Source organism: Arvicanthis niloticus, chromosome 3 (genome assembly GCF_011762505.2).
Source record: "Arvicanthis niloticus isolate mArvNil1 chromosome 3, mArvNil1.pat.X, whole genome shotgun sequence".
NCBI classification, from domain to species: Eukaryota; Metazoa; Chordata; class Mammalia; order Rodentia; family Muridae; genus Arvicanthis; species Arvicanthis niloticus.
Genome location: NC_047660.1, coordinates 93,073,757 through 93,089,150, shown reverse-complemented (window position 1 = coordinate 93,089,150; position 15,394 = coordinate 93,073,757). Strand labels below are relative to the sequence as shown.

Sequence of the window (15,394 nt, the reverse complement as noted above, 5' to 3'; positions counted from 1 at the left end):
TACACACACACACACAAACACATGCTTTAAATTTGAAAAATAATGGGGGGGGGAACATTGTAAGAGACTAAGAGAATGGATTAATGAAAGAAAAGAAGAACAAAGAAGCCAACAGGAAAAAAAAAAAAAGAAAGGATTAAAAAAAGAAAATGAGCCGGGCGGTGGTGGCGCACGCCTTTAATCCCAGCACTTGGGAGGCAGAGGCAGGTGGATCTCTGAGTTCGAGGCCAGCCTGGTCTACAGAGTTAGTTCCAGGACAGCCAGGGGCTACACAGAGAAACCCTGTCTCGAAAAACCAAAAAAAAAAAAAAAAAAAAAAGAAAAGAAAAGAAAGAAAAAGAAAATGATTGCCCAAACTGTGGTGGTTTGAGTGAATGTCCACCAAAGCCTCAAATATTTGAATGCTCGGGTCCTAGTTGGTGGAACTGTTTGGGAAGGATTAGGAGGTGTGGCTTGGGGTGGGCTTTGAGATTTTAAAAGCTATACCATTCTCAGCTCTTGACCTCCTACATATAGATAGGGTATTAAATTTCCTCCACTCTTCCTTGGCCATGCCTACTTGCCTGCTGTCATGCTCCTCACCATGACAATCACAGACTCTAACCTCCTATAAACTGCCTTGGTCATGGTGTCCCATCACGGAAAAGCAACTAAAATACAAACTGACAAGAAAAGTATAAGCCGTCAAGAGTACTTGTCATTGCCAGGAGTGGTGGCTCCTGCCTGTTATCTTTAAGTTTTGGGCCTGCCTAGGGTACTGTGTGAGATGCTGTCTTTAAAAAAAAAAATCAGCCTTTAATCCCAGAATTTGGAAGGCAGGCACATCTCTGAGTTTGAGGCTAGCCTGGTCTACACAGTGAATTCCAGGACAGCCAGAGCTACATAGTTAGACCCTGTCTAAAAAAAAAAAAAACAAACAACAAATAAATAAAGAAAAAGAAAAAAAATGTCATTATGCATTCTATCCTTAAAACAAGATTGCCAGAAAATGCCACTAAGCCAAATGGTACCTACCCAACAGTTAATCAAAAACCCAGGTGACCTCTTCTCTTGATAACAGTCTCAGTCTCTCAGATTTGAGCAATTGACCAATTCCAAAACACCTCAGCCCTTCCTTGATAATGAGATTACTTCTTCCTCTAGCCTGAGGTGACCCTCGCCAGTGGGGGAAGGGTACAAGAAGATGGGGGATGGGTGTGAGTTACATGACACTTATGGTCATCCAGGACCAGAGTGCTGTTTGGGAGTGCTGTACCAGGTCAAAGTACTTCCTATCAGAAAACTCCAGACACCTGGCTCCAAGACTGGCGAGGAAGTGGCAGGGTCATTCTGACCTATAGTCCTAAGCACTTGGAAAGTGGCTATATCAGAAGTGGCTTTCATTCCATCTCCTTTGCCTCACAGGAAGCAGAAATGGGATATTCTGTGGGTCTGGTTCCTGCATAAGAGCATGAAGCCTTCAGGCCAGCATGGGACAGTCTCTACAAGTCCCTAGGAGGGCAAGGGGAACCAACCAGGCTGTCTAACTCCATCCTGCCAGGGGAATTCTGAAACACATTTTAAACTGTGGGTGTAGCTGAGCAACTAAGAACTAAACTGAGACTCTCTACTGGGCAGCTAAACATGAGACAAAAATTGCAACAGTTACCAAATATAATAACTGTTATTAACAGACCCTGGCAGACCCAATAAAAGTTGGTCCTAAAAGCTTTTAAGACACAGGAAGTATCTGGAACAACCCTACTCCATGGTTGACCAAAACATATTCCTGAACCAAGAGAGACTTCCAAACCATAATGAGAGGCAAGTAAGACTTCCAATGTTAATGCTGGTCCAAGCACAGTTAAAGCTCAAAGGTGAATCTTGTTACAAACACCAGTGTGAGCAATGACTGCACAAGAAAGTTCCAGTCCACAGTCTCATTCCTGAGAAAATGCATCTCTTTTTTCCCTTAGAACCCAAAGGACACTCACCATACGCCAAAATCCCTGAAAGGAAACAAAAGAATTCACCCAAGTTCTTTACAGGTTAGAGCCATGCTTTTTTTTCTTCTTGATTTTTTTTCAAAATAAATAATTACAAATGTAAATTTAAAAGTTATATTTATTTATGTAATGTGTGTGTGTGTGTGTGTGCATCATGTCAGATATGTGGAAGAAGTCAGAGAACAATTTGCAGGCGTTCTTTCTCCTTCTAACCTATAGGTCCCAGGAATTGAACTCTGGTCTTCAGGCTTAGTGGCAAGCACTTTAACCCGCTAAGCCACCTTACCAGCCTCACAAATATGACTTTTTATTCAAAAACAAGCTTGAGGCTAAAGAGATGGCTCAGTGGTTAAGAATACTGGTTGTTCTTCCAGAGGGCCCAGATTCAATTCCCAGCACCCACATGGCAGCTCACAACTGTCTATAATGCCAGTTTCAGGAGATCTGACGTCTACGCAGAGACATACATGCAGGCAAAACACCAACACACATAAAATAAAAATAAATATAAAAAAAGATTAAAATCTTAAAAATAACAGCCAGCCACACCCCCACTAGCCAGCTGGGTGTGCCTCAGTTTCCTTACCTGTTAAAGACATTATAACAATAACTGTCTTTCAAAGTTGCAATGAGGTTTCCTTTGGAAACCTTCATAACATGGCCTGGTTCTTAGCAGATACTCAACATACACACTCTACTTCTCATGAAGTTGTTACTATGATTACTGGGATCTACTCCTCAGTGACTTACTATTAAGTTCACTGTCCAAGCTCCACTTGAGAAACCTTGATTGTCAACTGTCAGTGTGTTGAGAGGGTGAGCATGAAGGGCTGAATTAAGTTCAACATCACAGACCCAAAAATTAGGTGTTTTGCTGGGACAACACTTCCCACTTTATCAACAAGATGCAAAAATCAACCAACCAACCAAACATACACATTGCAAGCAAATCAATGCTTATTATCCAACCCATTGTGCTAGAGACTGCTTATTTATTCAACAAGTTATTATTATTATTATTATTATTATTATTTTTGAGACAGGGTTTTTCTGTATAGCCTTGGCTGTCCTGAAACTCACTCCAGTAGACCAGGCTGGCCTCGAACTCAGAAATCCGCCTGCCTCTGCCTCCCAAGTGCTGGGATTAAAGGCGTGCGCCACCACCGCCCGGCAAGTTATTATTTCTTAAGTGCCAAGCTCAGAGGTGAGTAAGACACATCCCTGGTCTTGGAACAGTTCTGATCAACAGCAGAGGAGACCAAGTCAGATGTGAGACAGGGATATGGGCCCTAAGGACAGGGCACAGGCCTCTATCCAGTGAAGTAACTACCCTGGAATACCAAAGAAAACACACAAAGGGGACCCAGAGAGGACTGTAGTAAGAGATGCATCAGCAGGAAGTAGAATGCTAGACCCTTCCAGTAACAATCCCCCTATCCCAGAGGCATCCCAACCCCATGTGTCAGTTACTCTCCTTCAGCTGCGATGAGGACAATGACAAGCCACCCACACATGCTTCTAAGCCAGGATCTAACTAGCTCCTGTATTTGGGACACTTCTGAGTCCTGCTTCTAGATGACCTGAAGCATCCCCAATCTTCCAGTATGCTCTGCCTCTCTCTTTCTGAAGGAGTTTTGTGAACAGAAGCCAGAGCTCTGCTGAGTTAAGAGAACTACCAAGTCACGGAGACCTGCATAAAAACAAGGCGTGTTGGTACATCACAAGTTCGAGGTCATCCTTGGCTACACACCAAGTATAAGGACAGCCTGGTATACCCTGCCTAAAAAAAAAAAAAAAAAAAAAAAAAAAAAAAAAAAAATCTTTAAAGTTTTGGTCCTTAAAGTCCCCAAGGAGCTATGTCTGTCCCCATTTCCAGCTGCCTCATAACCAATAATAACTCTTTTACTTATTCTCAGACTTGGGAGAATGCTTGACAGGCTGTGGGATGTCAAATCATTCTTGATTCCTTTGAATCTGTTAAGGCCTTCCAGGAACAGGCAAGGAACTTGGAACAATTCACACAAGAACTGTGGTACTAGCATGATAAAAAGCAAACTGTTTCCCTGAGGAATGGCTTGCAGAGGGCAGAGAGGAATATGATTTTAGCCACTTGAAACCTTTCCTACCTCCACCTGCAAGGGAGGCCTGACTGTCCCTCAGTCACACTCAGCACGAGGTGGAAACAAACACCATTTTCTTCTTTGTGGAAGGAAAGCCAACTGCTTGCGGGTTTTTTTTTTTTTTTTTTCCATCTTAAAAATCTCAATTTATGTGTCACAGCAAATTTACATAGCCCCTGCCACAAATCCCCACCCGTTTCCCTAGATAGTGAGGGTGCCAACATTCCAAGCAAAGTTCCAAATAATTTCAACCTCATTGGTCGCCTTTCTATCAGAGAGGAAATTCCAGAAAAGTTGGCTGGCATGGTGAAATCCTTATGAAAATACCCAGTAAGGTGACCGGCCCATTTAGTCAAAAGAGCTTCAAATCTCCATGAGAAAGGGAATTCATGCCAGCATAAAGGGCCTTCAGAGACAGAGAACAGGAGTGCGGTGTAAAAACCCAGACCTTTCAACAAGCCAGCCCTGAACTACTCAGGAGGCTGAGCCCTGAATGGGCCTTCAGACCAGCTTCTCTGGGGGGTGGAGAAGGCCACGGGCAACACAAGCTGAGCTTCAAGCACACAGCTTCCTTCCTGCTGGTGGCCTGCCTGAGGCTAGCTGAACAATGAACAGAAAGCCACTTGGTGGAACTGGCAGGCAAGATATGCCAGAGCCAAACAAATAAAAGACCACAGCCAGACCTGCGTGGAGAGGAACGCTGCACTCGCCAGAAAACACCTTCCCCTGGTTAATGTTTAAAGGTAGCAGAAGAAAGGGATGTAGGTGAGGTCATTTCTGACACAGCACAGCTGGGCCAATGTCCACCGGTGCTCTGCTGACACAGCCAGCTCTTGACACATCCCCCACCTCAGTCCACACTAGCTTTATGGCAGGCACTGTGAGTTCTCCGGATGCAGGACAGAAGCCATGAGGAATTCCTAGGAAGCCTCCTTCCTCACCTCTGGCTTCCAGGCCTCACGACACAAGGCCCCAAGCAGCTGCCTCAAAGTAAACAAGCTTTTACTGTTCCCCACTGGGAACCAAAGGCAAAGGATTCACAGAAATATCTAAAGACACGATAAAAAGCACCCTCCACACACCATCAATGTTCCTTGGTGTTGGGGTAGGTAAGGCGAATGGGCAGGAGGGTGGGTCAGGAAATGTCTTTCTCTCCCTACCTCCCATAATAGAGATTGAACCTAGGGCCTCACACATTAAAGCATTCTATCCCTGATCTCTATCCTCGTCGACAGCCCACCAACCATGCTTTTGTTCCACTTCATGCCGAGACAGGATCCCACTAAGTTGTACAAGCTGACTGTGAATCTGTGATGTCTTGACTCAGCCTCCTGAGCAGCTGAAGCTTGTGTCAGCAAGGCCAGCTTGTAGCAGAAAACCTTACTGTTGCATTAACCAAGCACAAACAAGTAAAGTCTGAAGCAAAACAAAACAAGAAATAAAGCAAATACCACCAACATCTAATCAAGGAGAAAGTCTCTCTCATAACCTCTTTATATATAATAGACCTATTTTACTTGGGTGTGTACAGTCTGACTGACATAAAAATACTTCACTCTCACAGGTCAGGCTAACCTTTTGACACTGCAAGAGAATGAAGAAGTCATTCACAAAGTTCATACTACACAACCATAGAATTGAATTACTCCCCCTACCTCCCCAAAAGAAGAAAGGAAAACAATTTGTACAAAATGTTTTAAGTAAGTTTACAGTTTTGCACTGGGCCACATTCATAGCTATGTGGGGGGAACAAGTGGCTTCTGGTCAGACATAAATTACAGACAGGCACAGCCTGTATCATACCTGCCTTATAAAGAGAGGTGGGTTTCAGCCTTAGTTTTCTTACCCATAAAATGCAAAGATACAACACTCAGAAGGTGGAGACAGAAGGATCACAAGTTTGAGAACAGTCTGCACTGTAAAGTGAGAGCCTATCTCAAAAATAAAATAAAGCATTACAGGGTTTGCAATAAGGATTAGAAGAGATAAGAACTGCACAGACCAATGCTTAGCAGACAGAAGGCATGAAAACATTCGATGTTATAGTAGAGACCGAGTGGGCACGGCTCAACATTGAGCACAGTGAAGGCAGGAAGGAGGCAGAGCTGATTCCAAGAACAGACAAGTAAACAGAACCATACTGCTGTCCCTGCCAAGGTTTCTACCTGAACTACTCAGAAAAATCAGGTTCTTATGGTGGGGGAGGAGAGGCAGTCAGCCACCATGAGTACAATGCAGCTTCGTCACCAGGACCGACTAGGTCAAGGGCCAAGCTATGTTCTTGCTTACAGTACAGAAGAATGTGGCCAAGCACATTCTAGAGGATGGGGACTGTAGGAAAGAGGATGGATGGCAGCAATGGTTCTGCAGTAAACTCTGCCGCCACTACACAATAGACAAGGCAAAAGTCTTATCTAATTACTTTATAACTGTCGGGAGAAGCGATATAACAATTATCATTTATCAAAGAAAAGCACTAAAGGCAAATGCTAGAACAGAAGGCTCCTAGGCAAAGGCCACTCACTGCTCATTGGCACATTCAGTCAGCAACTAGTTACAAGAATAATGTAAGAGCTGACTTTTTAGTAGAATGCCATGCATGACAACTGTAATCATTATTAAAGTAGGGATGGAACCCATTTAGGCTGAAATGGCTCATTCCATCAGGCTTAAAGCAGGGTTATAACTCAGCTTCTTAGAATGATAAAAGAGTAAAGTCAAACATAAAGTAATAAAATAGGGACTGCGGTAGATGAAGAAAGAAAGACAGAAAGGAAAGCCCCAAGACTGTGGATAGATATAGCATGGTGGTAGAGCACTTGTCTAGTATACAAAAGGCCCTGTATAGATTCCAGATTGGAAAGAAGAGGCGAGACTATCTGTAATTCCAAGGCTAACCTAGGCTACATTCGACTCCTAACAAACAAAAAAATCATATTAATAATGAACATATCGACATCATTGTGCTAGTGTGTGTGTCTGTGTGTGAATGACAGGGTCTCATGTAGCCCAGAGTAAGTTCAGATTTGCCATGTAGCTGAAGATGACCTTAAATTTCTGACCATCTTGCCTCTACTTACCAAGTCTTGGAATTACAGGTGTGTGCCACTATGACGGGTCCACTCATTTCTGGGGTTCAAATTCCAGGCTCTGCACACATCCTAGGTAAGAATTCTCCCAGTTGAGCTCCAGCTCCAGCCTAATCAGATATAATCACTCTCTGCCACTACTCAATAGGGACTGCTTATGGTTTTCCTTCATTTTGCAGATAGAAAAGCCAAGGCTTAGAAAAATTAAAGCAACACGACTAGGGCTGTTATGGGCAGAGTGAGGGCATCACAATCCAAGCAATGTAGCTCTGGGTCCATGCCTGATCAGCAGGCCTAGAACTTGCTGATCCTATATATACAGAAAGTAAGATGCCTAGAATCCCTGGCCATGGCCTAAAAGCTTGGGTTTTGAACACTTACTTCCCCAAAGTGCAAGGCAGCCTCACTCAGCAGCCTACTTCGTGATGCCTGCTCACAGGGCAGAAACTGGACCTGTGGGTCAGGGAGTGCCTAAAGACATACTTGGCTCCAAATAAAAGCCCTCCTTTCCCACAGACCCTCCAAGAACGCAGGCTGCCGCTCACTGGCATGCTGGCTCCACCATTGCTAGAGCTCAGCAGAGGCCCAGCCACCATCTGGAAGTGATTTGGCCCAGAGATTCCTGAACGGGGTGGGAGGTTGGAATGACAGGCGCCTGGAGCTCCTGTCCAGCTCAGAAACAAAGCTGGTGTGAATGGGTCCTGGGGGCGGCCAGAACATAGCAGGGTCAACCGCCTTCCAAGGAGCAGACACCCTCTAGGCAGCTCCCCACTCTATTTCAGCAAGTAGGATCAACATTAGCCAGCTGAACTGGCCTCCCAGAGTGGTGCTTGGAGCTTCAGTTCAGTGTGCAAACCTTTCCAGCCCAACTTGAGATAATCTCACAGTACCCTGTCTAGTTAACAAACACTCACAGAGCACTTACTAATGTACCCTGAACTATTCTAGCCACTTCAAAAAAATAGTTTTTTTTTTTTTTAATTGTATGAGTGTTTTGCCTGCATACATGTGTGTGTGTGCCTAGTGCCTGTGGAGTTCAGAAGACGGCAGAATATTCCCTGGAACTGGATTTACAGATGGTTGTGAAGCATCATGTGGGTGCTGAGAATTGAACTCAGGTCCTCTGCAAGAGCAATAAGTGCTCTTAACTACTGAGTCAACTCTCCAGCTCCTGTTTCAACCACTTTTAGAAATATTAACTTGTTTTACTACAAGCAAAAGATGTAAAATTATCTTTGTAACAATGTTTTAAGGTGGTATTTATTATTTGTATTTCAGCAATTAGACAACAGACTTGTAGAAAATTTTAATAGTTACTTTGTGGCAAGGGACAATTGACAGACCCCCTTGCCCTTAATATACCTCACAGTAATGTGCTGCTGTCTTGTTGCAAATGGCTCTGAATCTGTCAATTCTAATAAAGCATGAGGTTTCACTACGTAAGTATTCTCTGTGGCTCTTAGATTGCATGGTCCAAAAGAACACAGTGGCTTTTGCTAGCTAGTTCATAAGGAACCACAAATGAGAACTGTACATCAGATTAGTGATGAGGAGACATAAGGAAGGAGTCGCTGAGAGACATGGTGACCCACCCAGGGATTCAGAGTCTTGGAAACTCAAACCAACAATCCCTAGGCTGACCCTGTGCAGGTAAGTTAAGTAAACATCAGGGGCAGCTGCATCTTGTAAAAGGGGGAAGAAAATTCCTTTTCTAGAGGACAAAACCATAATATATTACCCAAATTTCTAGCTGCCTCAATTGTCATTCTTGGGCTTGGAGACTTCTTTTCTTTCCAAAGTAAGCTGGGCTGCCCAAAAGTCAGAAAGATTTGTGGAGAAAACAAGTAAATAAAAGTGCCAGCTCCTGACAAAAATCCTCTAACTAAGCATGCTGAGCCTCACTGTGAACTGCTCAAGACATAAGAAACTAAACACAACTTTCAATGTTGGGATAGCGCCTAGGGTGGGACCAACTTCTGATAAACCATAAATGTGAGCAAATAAATAGCCATGGCTGCCTTCCAGAAGTTATTGGCAGATATGTCACTGTCCTCTGGCAGTTGCTGACCATCTCATGTCTCACGACTGGGCTTTCGGACATGATTCTAAAGGTTCTCACAATGTAAACTGCTGGGCGTTAGCCAAGAGCATCCAGCAATGCTCTGAATGCATCCAATAATCTTCCTCGGTTTATGGAGTAAAACACGAGTCCTCAGAGAACAGGAACGCTCAATAAAATGCCACCAATGGAAACAGCAGCCATTCCTCAGTAGAATCAACCAGAAGACAAGACACCTCCTGACAGTTACAAGATATAATCCCAGGAGGATTAATCTTGCCACTCAAAGACCCCCATGATCCCTACCTATTGCATCTGAGGCTAAGGGCAAACTGTGGGTATCCAGCTGTCACTTCAACACCCTGGAACTGCAAAGTGTAAGTAAGCGACAACAACCTTTCTATGCAGAGAAGGGGAAGGGAGGCTGTATTGTATTTGTCTCTGACACTCAAAAGAAATCCACTCGAAGTTCAAATTCAATAGTTTGGCAAGCATGCATTCTGGGCTCAGTGTTTCCTAGCCCTGTCGCCTCCAGAAATTGGTTCATTTCTGTTTCCTGTCTTTTTAAGTAGGAACACTAATACTAACAACAATAACATTAACAACAGCAGCTGCTTTCTAAGTAACATGTGGGAGCCTAGGACAGAACCCATCCCCTGCCTGACCCACTAGGGGACTGGTAGAGAAGATCATTATCAGAAGGACATTAATTGCTATCAACTGATTATCCTGGATATTCAGTGGGAACAGTCAACAGAACACACAGTGGGTGGCCCTAATAAAAAGTGCCATGGTGAGCACAAGACAACTCAAGTGAACAGGGAATAACCAAACTAAGGTCCATGCCAGAGGACATTTTTGGGGCCGGTCATTACCTATGACATCTATCCCTAGGACTAGGCAAGATGCCTTTGGCTCTATCTCCTCCTTCAGCAGTCTGGGCCCCTGGCAAGATGGACAGGTCTCCAGAGGCTGGAAAACCTGTTTGCTAAAAGATCTTTCTGGAAAGCAACTAGGGAGGAGTTGTATGTGGTCACACCCTCTAATCTAGGAATATACCACTCTGGGGAATATGATCCAAGAAATACTTTAAAGGGACAAATCAAACAGTACAACTTGTGATGGTGTGCTGAAACAAGCTGGCCATGGGTAACAGACCCCCTACCTATCAGATGAACGGAAGATAATGAGAGATGTTAGACAATGGGAGGCTCAGGCCTCAGCAAGTTCACGAGTGGAAATCATGAGGACCAATTAGAAAACTGTGAGGGACCACCAGACAAGGCCAGAATGAGCCCCTCAAGCTTGGAGCACGGCTTAGGAGCCATGCTGGGAGCAGCTGCCCACGAGTAAACAGCTAGTAAATTAGGAAGTCCTTGATTTTCTGGTGCTACGGTTTCTTTTTTCTTTTCTTCTTCTTCTTTTTTTAAAAGTGATTCTGTCGTGTTTAACTCCTGGTTTAATTTAATTTTCTTTGTTGAGTTAATGAAATACATATAGCATTTAAAACAAAGAATGGATGCAAGCAAGTCCAGCTCGGCCAGGCAGGCCTTGAAAATCATTCTTCATAGGACTATGAGTTCCTTTGAATGCTGAGGTCCTCCCTCCTCGATACAAGAGATGACCCCCAACCCCACCCCCAACCCCGGAATACAACGCACCTCAGGCAGCTTCCTCCACTGAGGAGCCACCCCTGGGAGGCAAACCTTGCTGGGAGGCAGGCTGGTAGTTGTAGGGCCTGGACCCAGGAAGTAGCAATCTCATCTACCTGCCAGCACAGGTGTGGGGAAAGTCCAGGGTGAGGCCCGGAGGAGATTCAGTCCAGAGGGAACCCCTTTCCACTAGAGAAAGTCCCAGAAGCCACACCCACCTTCCTTCCTTTCTGTCACTGGAGTTGCTATTATGGCCTTGCTTCCTCAGGAAGAAACCCCAGCCCTAAGTAATCCCCTCCATGCAATGCACACACATCCTCTGCATACTTGAAACTACGCACCCACTGTGTACAAAAAATAATTTTTCATAAATACATGCTGTATGTGCACACACGAATGCCTAAAGGGGCAAAAAAAGTGAGCCTAAGCACATACACAACCCCACTGTCCGTCACAAAACACATCCTCAAGGGCCCTGTTTTCTCTTTAGAAGCCTGAACTACTCCAGACCTTAATTCTCTCACCCAAGACAGTAGGAGAGAGAAGCAAGACTCAATCTCCCTCTCTCAGGAAGACCCAGGGAAAGGGGGTGGGGCACTGCTTTACTTTTCAGTTGGACCACACTTGCGGTGACCCTGGGCAAGTCAATTAGCCCACTAAACGTACCCTCTTCTGTAAAATGGGCCTAAGGACATCTCAGCCCACCAGACGTTAAGTACTGCGATAACGTAGAGGGTCACACAGCAGCCAGCGCTAGTCAAGACACATTAATTATTATCAACCACTAAATTATCTCAACCTGAAGGAACCCGCCAGCGGTGAGCCAGAGCTAGGAAGTGAGGACATTCCCCTGTGACGCCCCTTCCAACCTCAGGGCCCACACCCATTCCGGCCTTAGAAGGGGAGGGGAGGGTCCCAGGTCCTCGTCTCCACCTAGGTGGAGAGATCCCAATCAAGAAAGCGGTCGCTTCCCAGGTCTCCACGCCCAGACTCAGAGCCAACGCCCTTTCAGCTCGGGCGGGTCACTCTGGTCTGGGCGCACCTGGCGAGCGTGAAGTACGGATTTGGTACTTGAGTCCAGGACTTTGCCATTAGGGTCAGCAGACGATTTCCCCAGCAATCCCAGGGGGTCCCGCAAATCAAATCTCCAGGTGTGACTGGAGGGTCTTAGTGCTTAACCCACCCCAACACTGCAGCGGCACTGCCAGGAGCAAGCACCGCGTCGAGCAATCACGGAAGGTCCCAGCCCACAGATGGCACCGCAGAAAAGGCCTATGTTCCTAGGTCCTCATCCCAGGGCCATCTCCTTCTCCCTCACACCCGGGATGCGATGCGCGGTGGGGCGCGCTGCCGGATACCCCGATTACTGCAAACGTAGGGCCTGGCCACAACACTCACCAATGGACACGAGCTTAATACTTTCGTGGTCTAGGAACTCCAGAGCCACAGACACATTCTCCAGCTTCATCTGTCGGAAGGTGGGCCGCTGATGGTACTTGTGGTGCATGCGCTTCTGGCTGAGCACCTCGAGCAGCGCGATGAGCCGTAGCCCGTCGCTCAGGTCGGTCTGCAGATTCCCGATGCGTTTGTTCACACACTTGAGGTGCTCGTTGCACCAGCGCGTGAACGTGTTCTGCTGAATCTTCTTCCACGGCGCGTCCTCCGCCAGGTCTTTCTCGGTCACCGGCATCCTGGAGGCAGAGAGTGAGCGGAGGCAACGAGCTGCAGGGACTGAGATGAAAAGCCCCAAGGGCCCGCGGGGAAGGGGAACTGAGGCAAGTGGGAAGGGGGCTCGAAAGCGCTGCTACACTAGCCGCAACAGGAGCTAGACTGTCTTCGTCCGTCCCCGGGCGCGCAAGTAGCCTGGCCTGGCGCCTGCGCGCTACGCCGGCCCGCCCCCGAGGCTCCGCCCCGTTCCTACCCTATAGAAGCGAACTCCTTAGCTGCGCTCGCCCTCTGCGGCCCAAAGCCGGGGTTGCCTCCTAAGTCTCACCAACCTGATGTACTGGCCAGGTAGAAGAGCTTAACTTGGGAAAGGCCCAGAATAAGGGCACACGCGGAGGAGGCAGGGAACTAGACTAGAAGGAATGGTCGTGTGGAGAGGGAATATACCACCCATCTATAGGTTCAATGAGAGGCAGGGACTTTTCTCAGAGCCTGCAAGGCAACGGTAAATTAGACAAATTGATTTGTGTATGTCGAGGAACTCAGCCTTAAAGTCCAGTATCACACATGTCTGAGTAGCAGTAGTGAAAATGAACTGGTTTCTATGGATAGTAGTAGTCTTTTGCTGGTGTAACAAATTATCAAAACTTGGCGCCAAGAATCCCACAAATTTCTTACCTTGCATCTCAGTAAGTTAGATGTCCCATCTAAGGTTCATTGACCCAATGTATTTCTTGCTGAAACATCTGGGAAAGAATCTCTTCTTTTGCCTTTCCAGATTCTAGAAGCTGTGTGCATGCTTCGGCTTATGACACTTTTTTTTTTTTTTTTTTTTTTTATCTTCAAAGCCTGTAAAACAGAGCACAAAAATATTTCTCACCCTGTCATCTCCTTAGTTCTCCATAGTCAGGTCTTTCTAGAACTCTCTTGGAGACCCTGTTGACTGTACAGGGCAAGCTGACTAGTCCAGAAGATCTTGTTATGTTTTATTTTATAACTATAATGGCCAGGAAAGGGCTTGATAAATGGGTCCTGGCACCTACTGACCTGTGTCCCTCTTCTCTTCCCTTTGCCTGATGATTCAGTTCCTTTCTCTCCACACCCCAAGCCTGGCAGCTCTCAGCTCAGCTTAGTTATCTCCTCTATGAAGCCACCCTGTTCCCCCAGTGTGGAGGAATATATGGAAACCCAAGGCCTTGAAGAAATTAAAGATACATGTCTGACATTAGATCAGTTCTACACTGGTCTGAATACCCCACCATCTCAGAGCTATCTCAGCCACAGCTGTATCTGTGTACCTGGTGCAGGGTTGGTTGCCACATGAGATGTAGAGAACAGATGAGTGGGTGGGGTGGATGGATGGATGAGCATGCAGACTGAGGGGGGCAGCCTTCATCCTGCCTGCAGAATCACTGATTCTTCAGAATCATCCACAATGTGTGACCTAGAGCTTGACATTTCAGGCCTGAAGAATCTACATCCTGTCCCTGCCCTGGGTGGGGTGTTTGCTCTACTCATTTCCACAAAGCAATTAACTGCAAACATGTCAATCCAAGAATATTGATAGTAGAAGGCTAAACAGCCCTTCCCTGCCTTACAAGGAAGAGTTAGACGCTCTTGCTACTCACCTATGCTGGCTTCAGGCTCCTAGCTCCTAGTGTCTGCTTGCTGTTTCAGCTTTTATATTTTCCTTTGGTATAGAAGACATAATAATAATAATAATAGGAGAACACCTAACACTTTATCTTAGTGACTTAGTTTTCTGTGTGTTCTTATGTACCCTGGATGTGAACCTGTATCCTTAATTTCATTTTTGTTTGTCATCTTCCTTTTCCATAACATCAGATCTAATTACCTCTCAGTATTGAACTCCTGATAGTGAATGTGGTGGGGACTTTGCTCTGCAGAACTTAGCTTACTTACCCGTTCCTCCTGGAGTAAAAATCATCTGTCTACAGGGTGTCACCATACCATGCAACCGTACAGTTGAGTACAGAAGAAAATGGCAAAGCTACTGGTCCTGTATAAATAAAAACTGCATACGTGTATATAATTACCTGTCAGTGCATAAAATACCTCTGGGATGATTCATAAGCAAATAGTAATGTTGGAGACAGAGCAGGAGAGGCATTTTTTTTTTTTTTGCATCTTAAACCACAGTGCACTCAGTCATGTGCAACCCCCTCTCAAAAAACAGGGTCTCATGTAGTTCAAGTGAGCCTCGAACTCTTCATGTAGCCAAGATGGCCTTGAACTCTTGATCCTCCTGTTTCCACCTCCAATGTGCTAAGATTACTAACATGCATATCACGCTGGCCTTAAGATTTTTAAAGGTCAAGTAAATTAATATTTGTAAAATTTGGATTTCAAGTTGGAGGTGGAACTCAGTGACAGAAGTCCTATGCAGCAAGCACAGCATTGCTTGTCAGTGGAAAAGGCAGGCAAGCATCCTCCTTACTCTGTGCTCAAAGTCAGCCTCACCTGTGAATAGGGGACAAGGGGATGCCACACACCTCCCCTCCACAGGATATGGTGAGAGGGGCACTTCATCTTTGGATTGTCGTTTAAAACACATAGCTCTTACTATGCCTCTGTCTGCCTTTAATCTCAAAGAGGGAGAAGATTGAGAGTTTGAGACCAGCATTGGCTAGCCTTAGCTACACAGCAAGACTCCAGCTCAAAAACAGTAACAATACCCTCAGAACACACACATTCACTCACATCTGGTGCTAGCTTGTTGTATAAGTGTGATGATTGCTAGAACCATGAAAAAAGGCCAAGTGTGGTAACTCTAATGCTTGGGAAATGGAGACACATACATAGG

At 45.6% G+C, this 15,394-nt stretch overlaps 1 protein-coding gene across 3 annotated transcripts in view; it reads right to left on the bottom strand.

Moving 5' to 3' along the window:
• Positions 1 to 12,770, bottom strand: part of Flnb (filamin B) — a 132,069-nt gene extending 119,299 nt beyond the window's left edge. For all 3 annotated transcript variants that reach the window (XM_034499164.2, XM_034499165.2, XM_034499166.2), the window contains exon 1: positions 12,304 to 12,770. In XM_034499164.2, coding sequence (XP_034355055.1) covers positions 12,304 to 12,595 — 292 coding nt within the window. In that variant the 5' untranslated portion in view covers positions 12,596 to 12,770. The remainder of the gene's footprint in view (positions 1 to 12,303) is intronic.
• Positions 12,771 to 15,394: the final 2,624 nt, after the last annotated feature.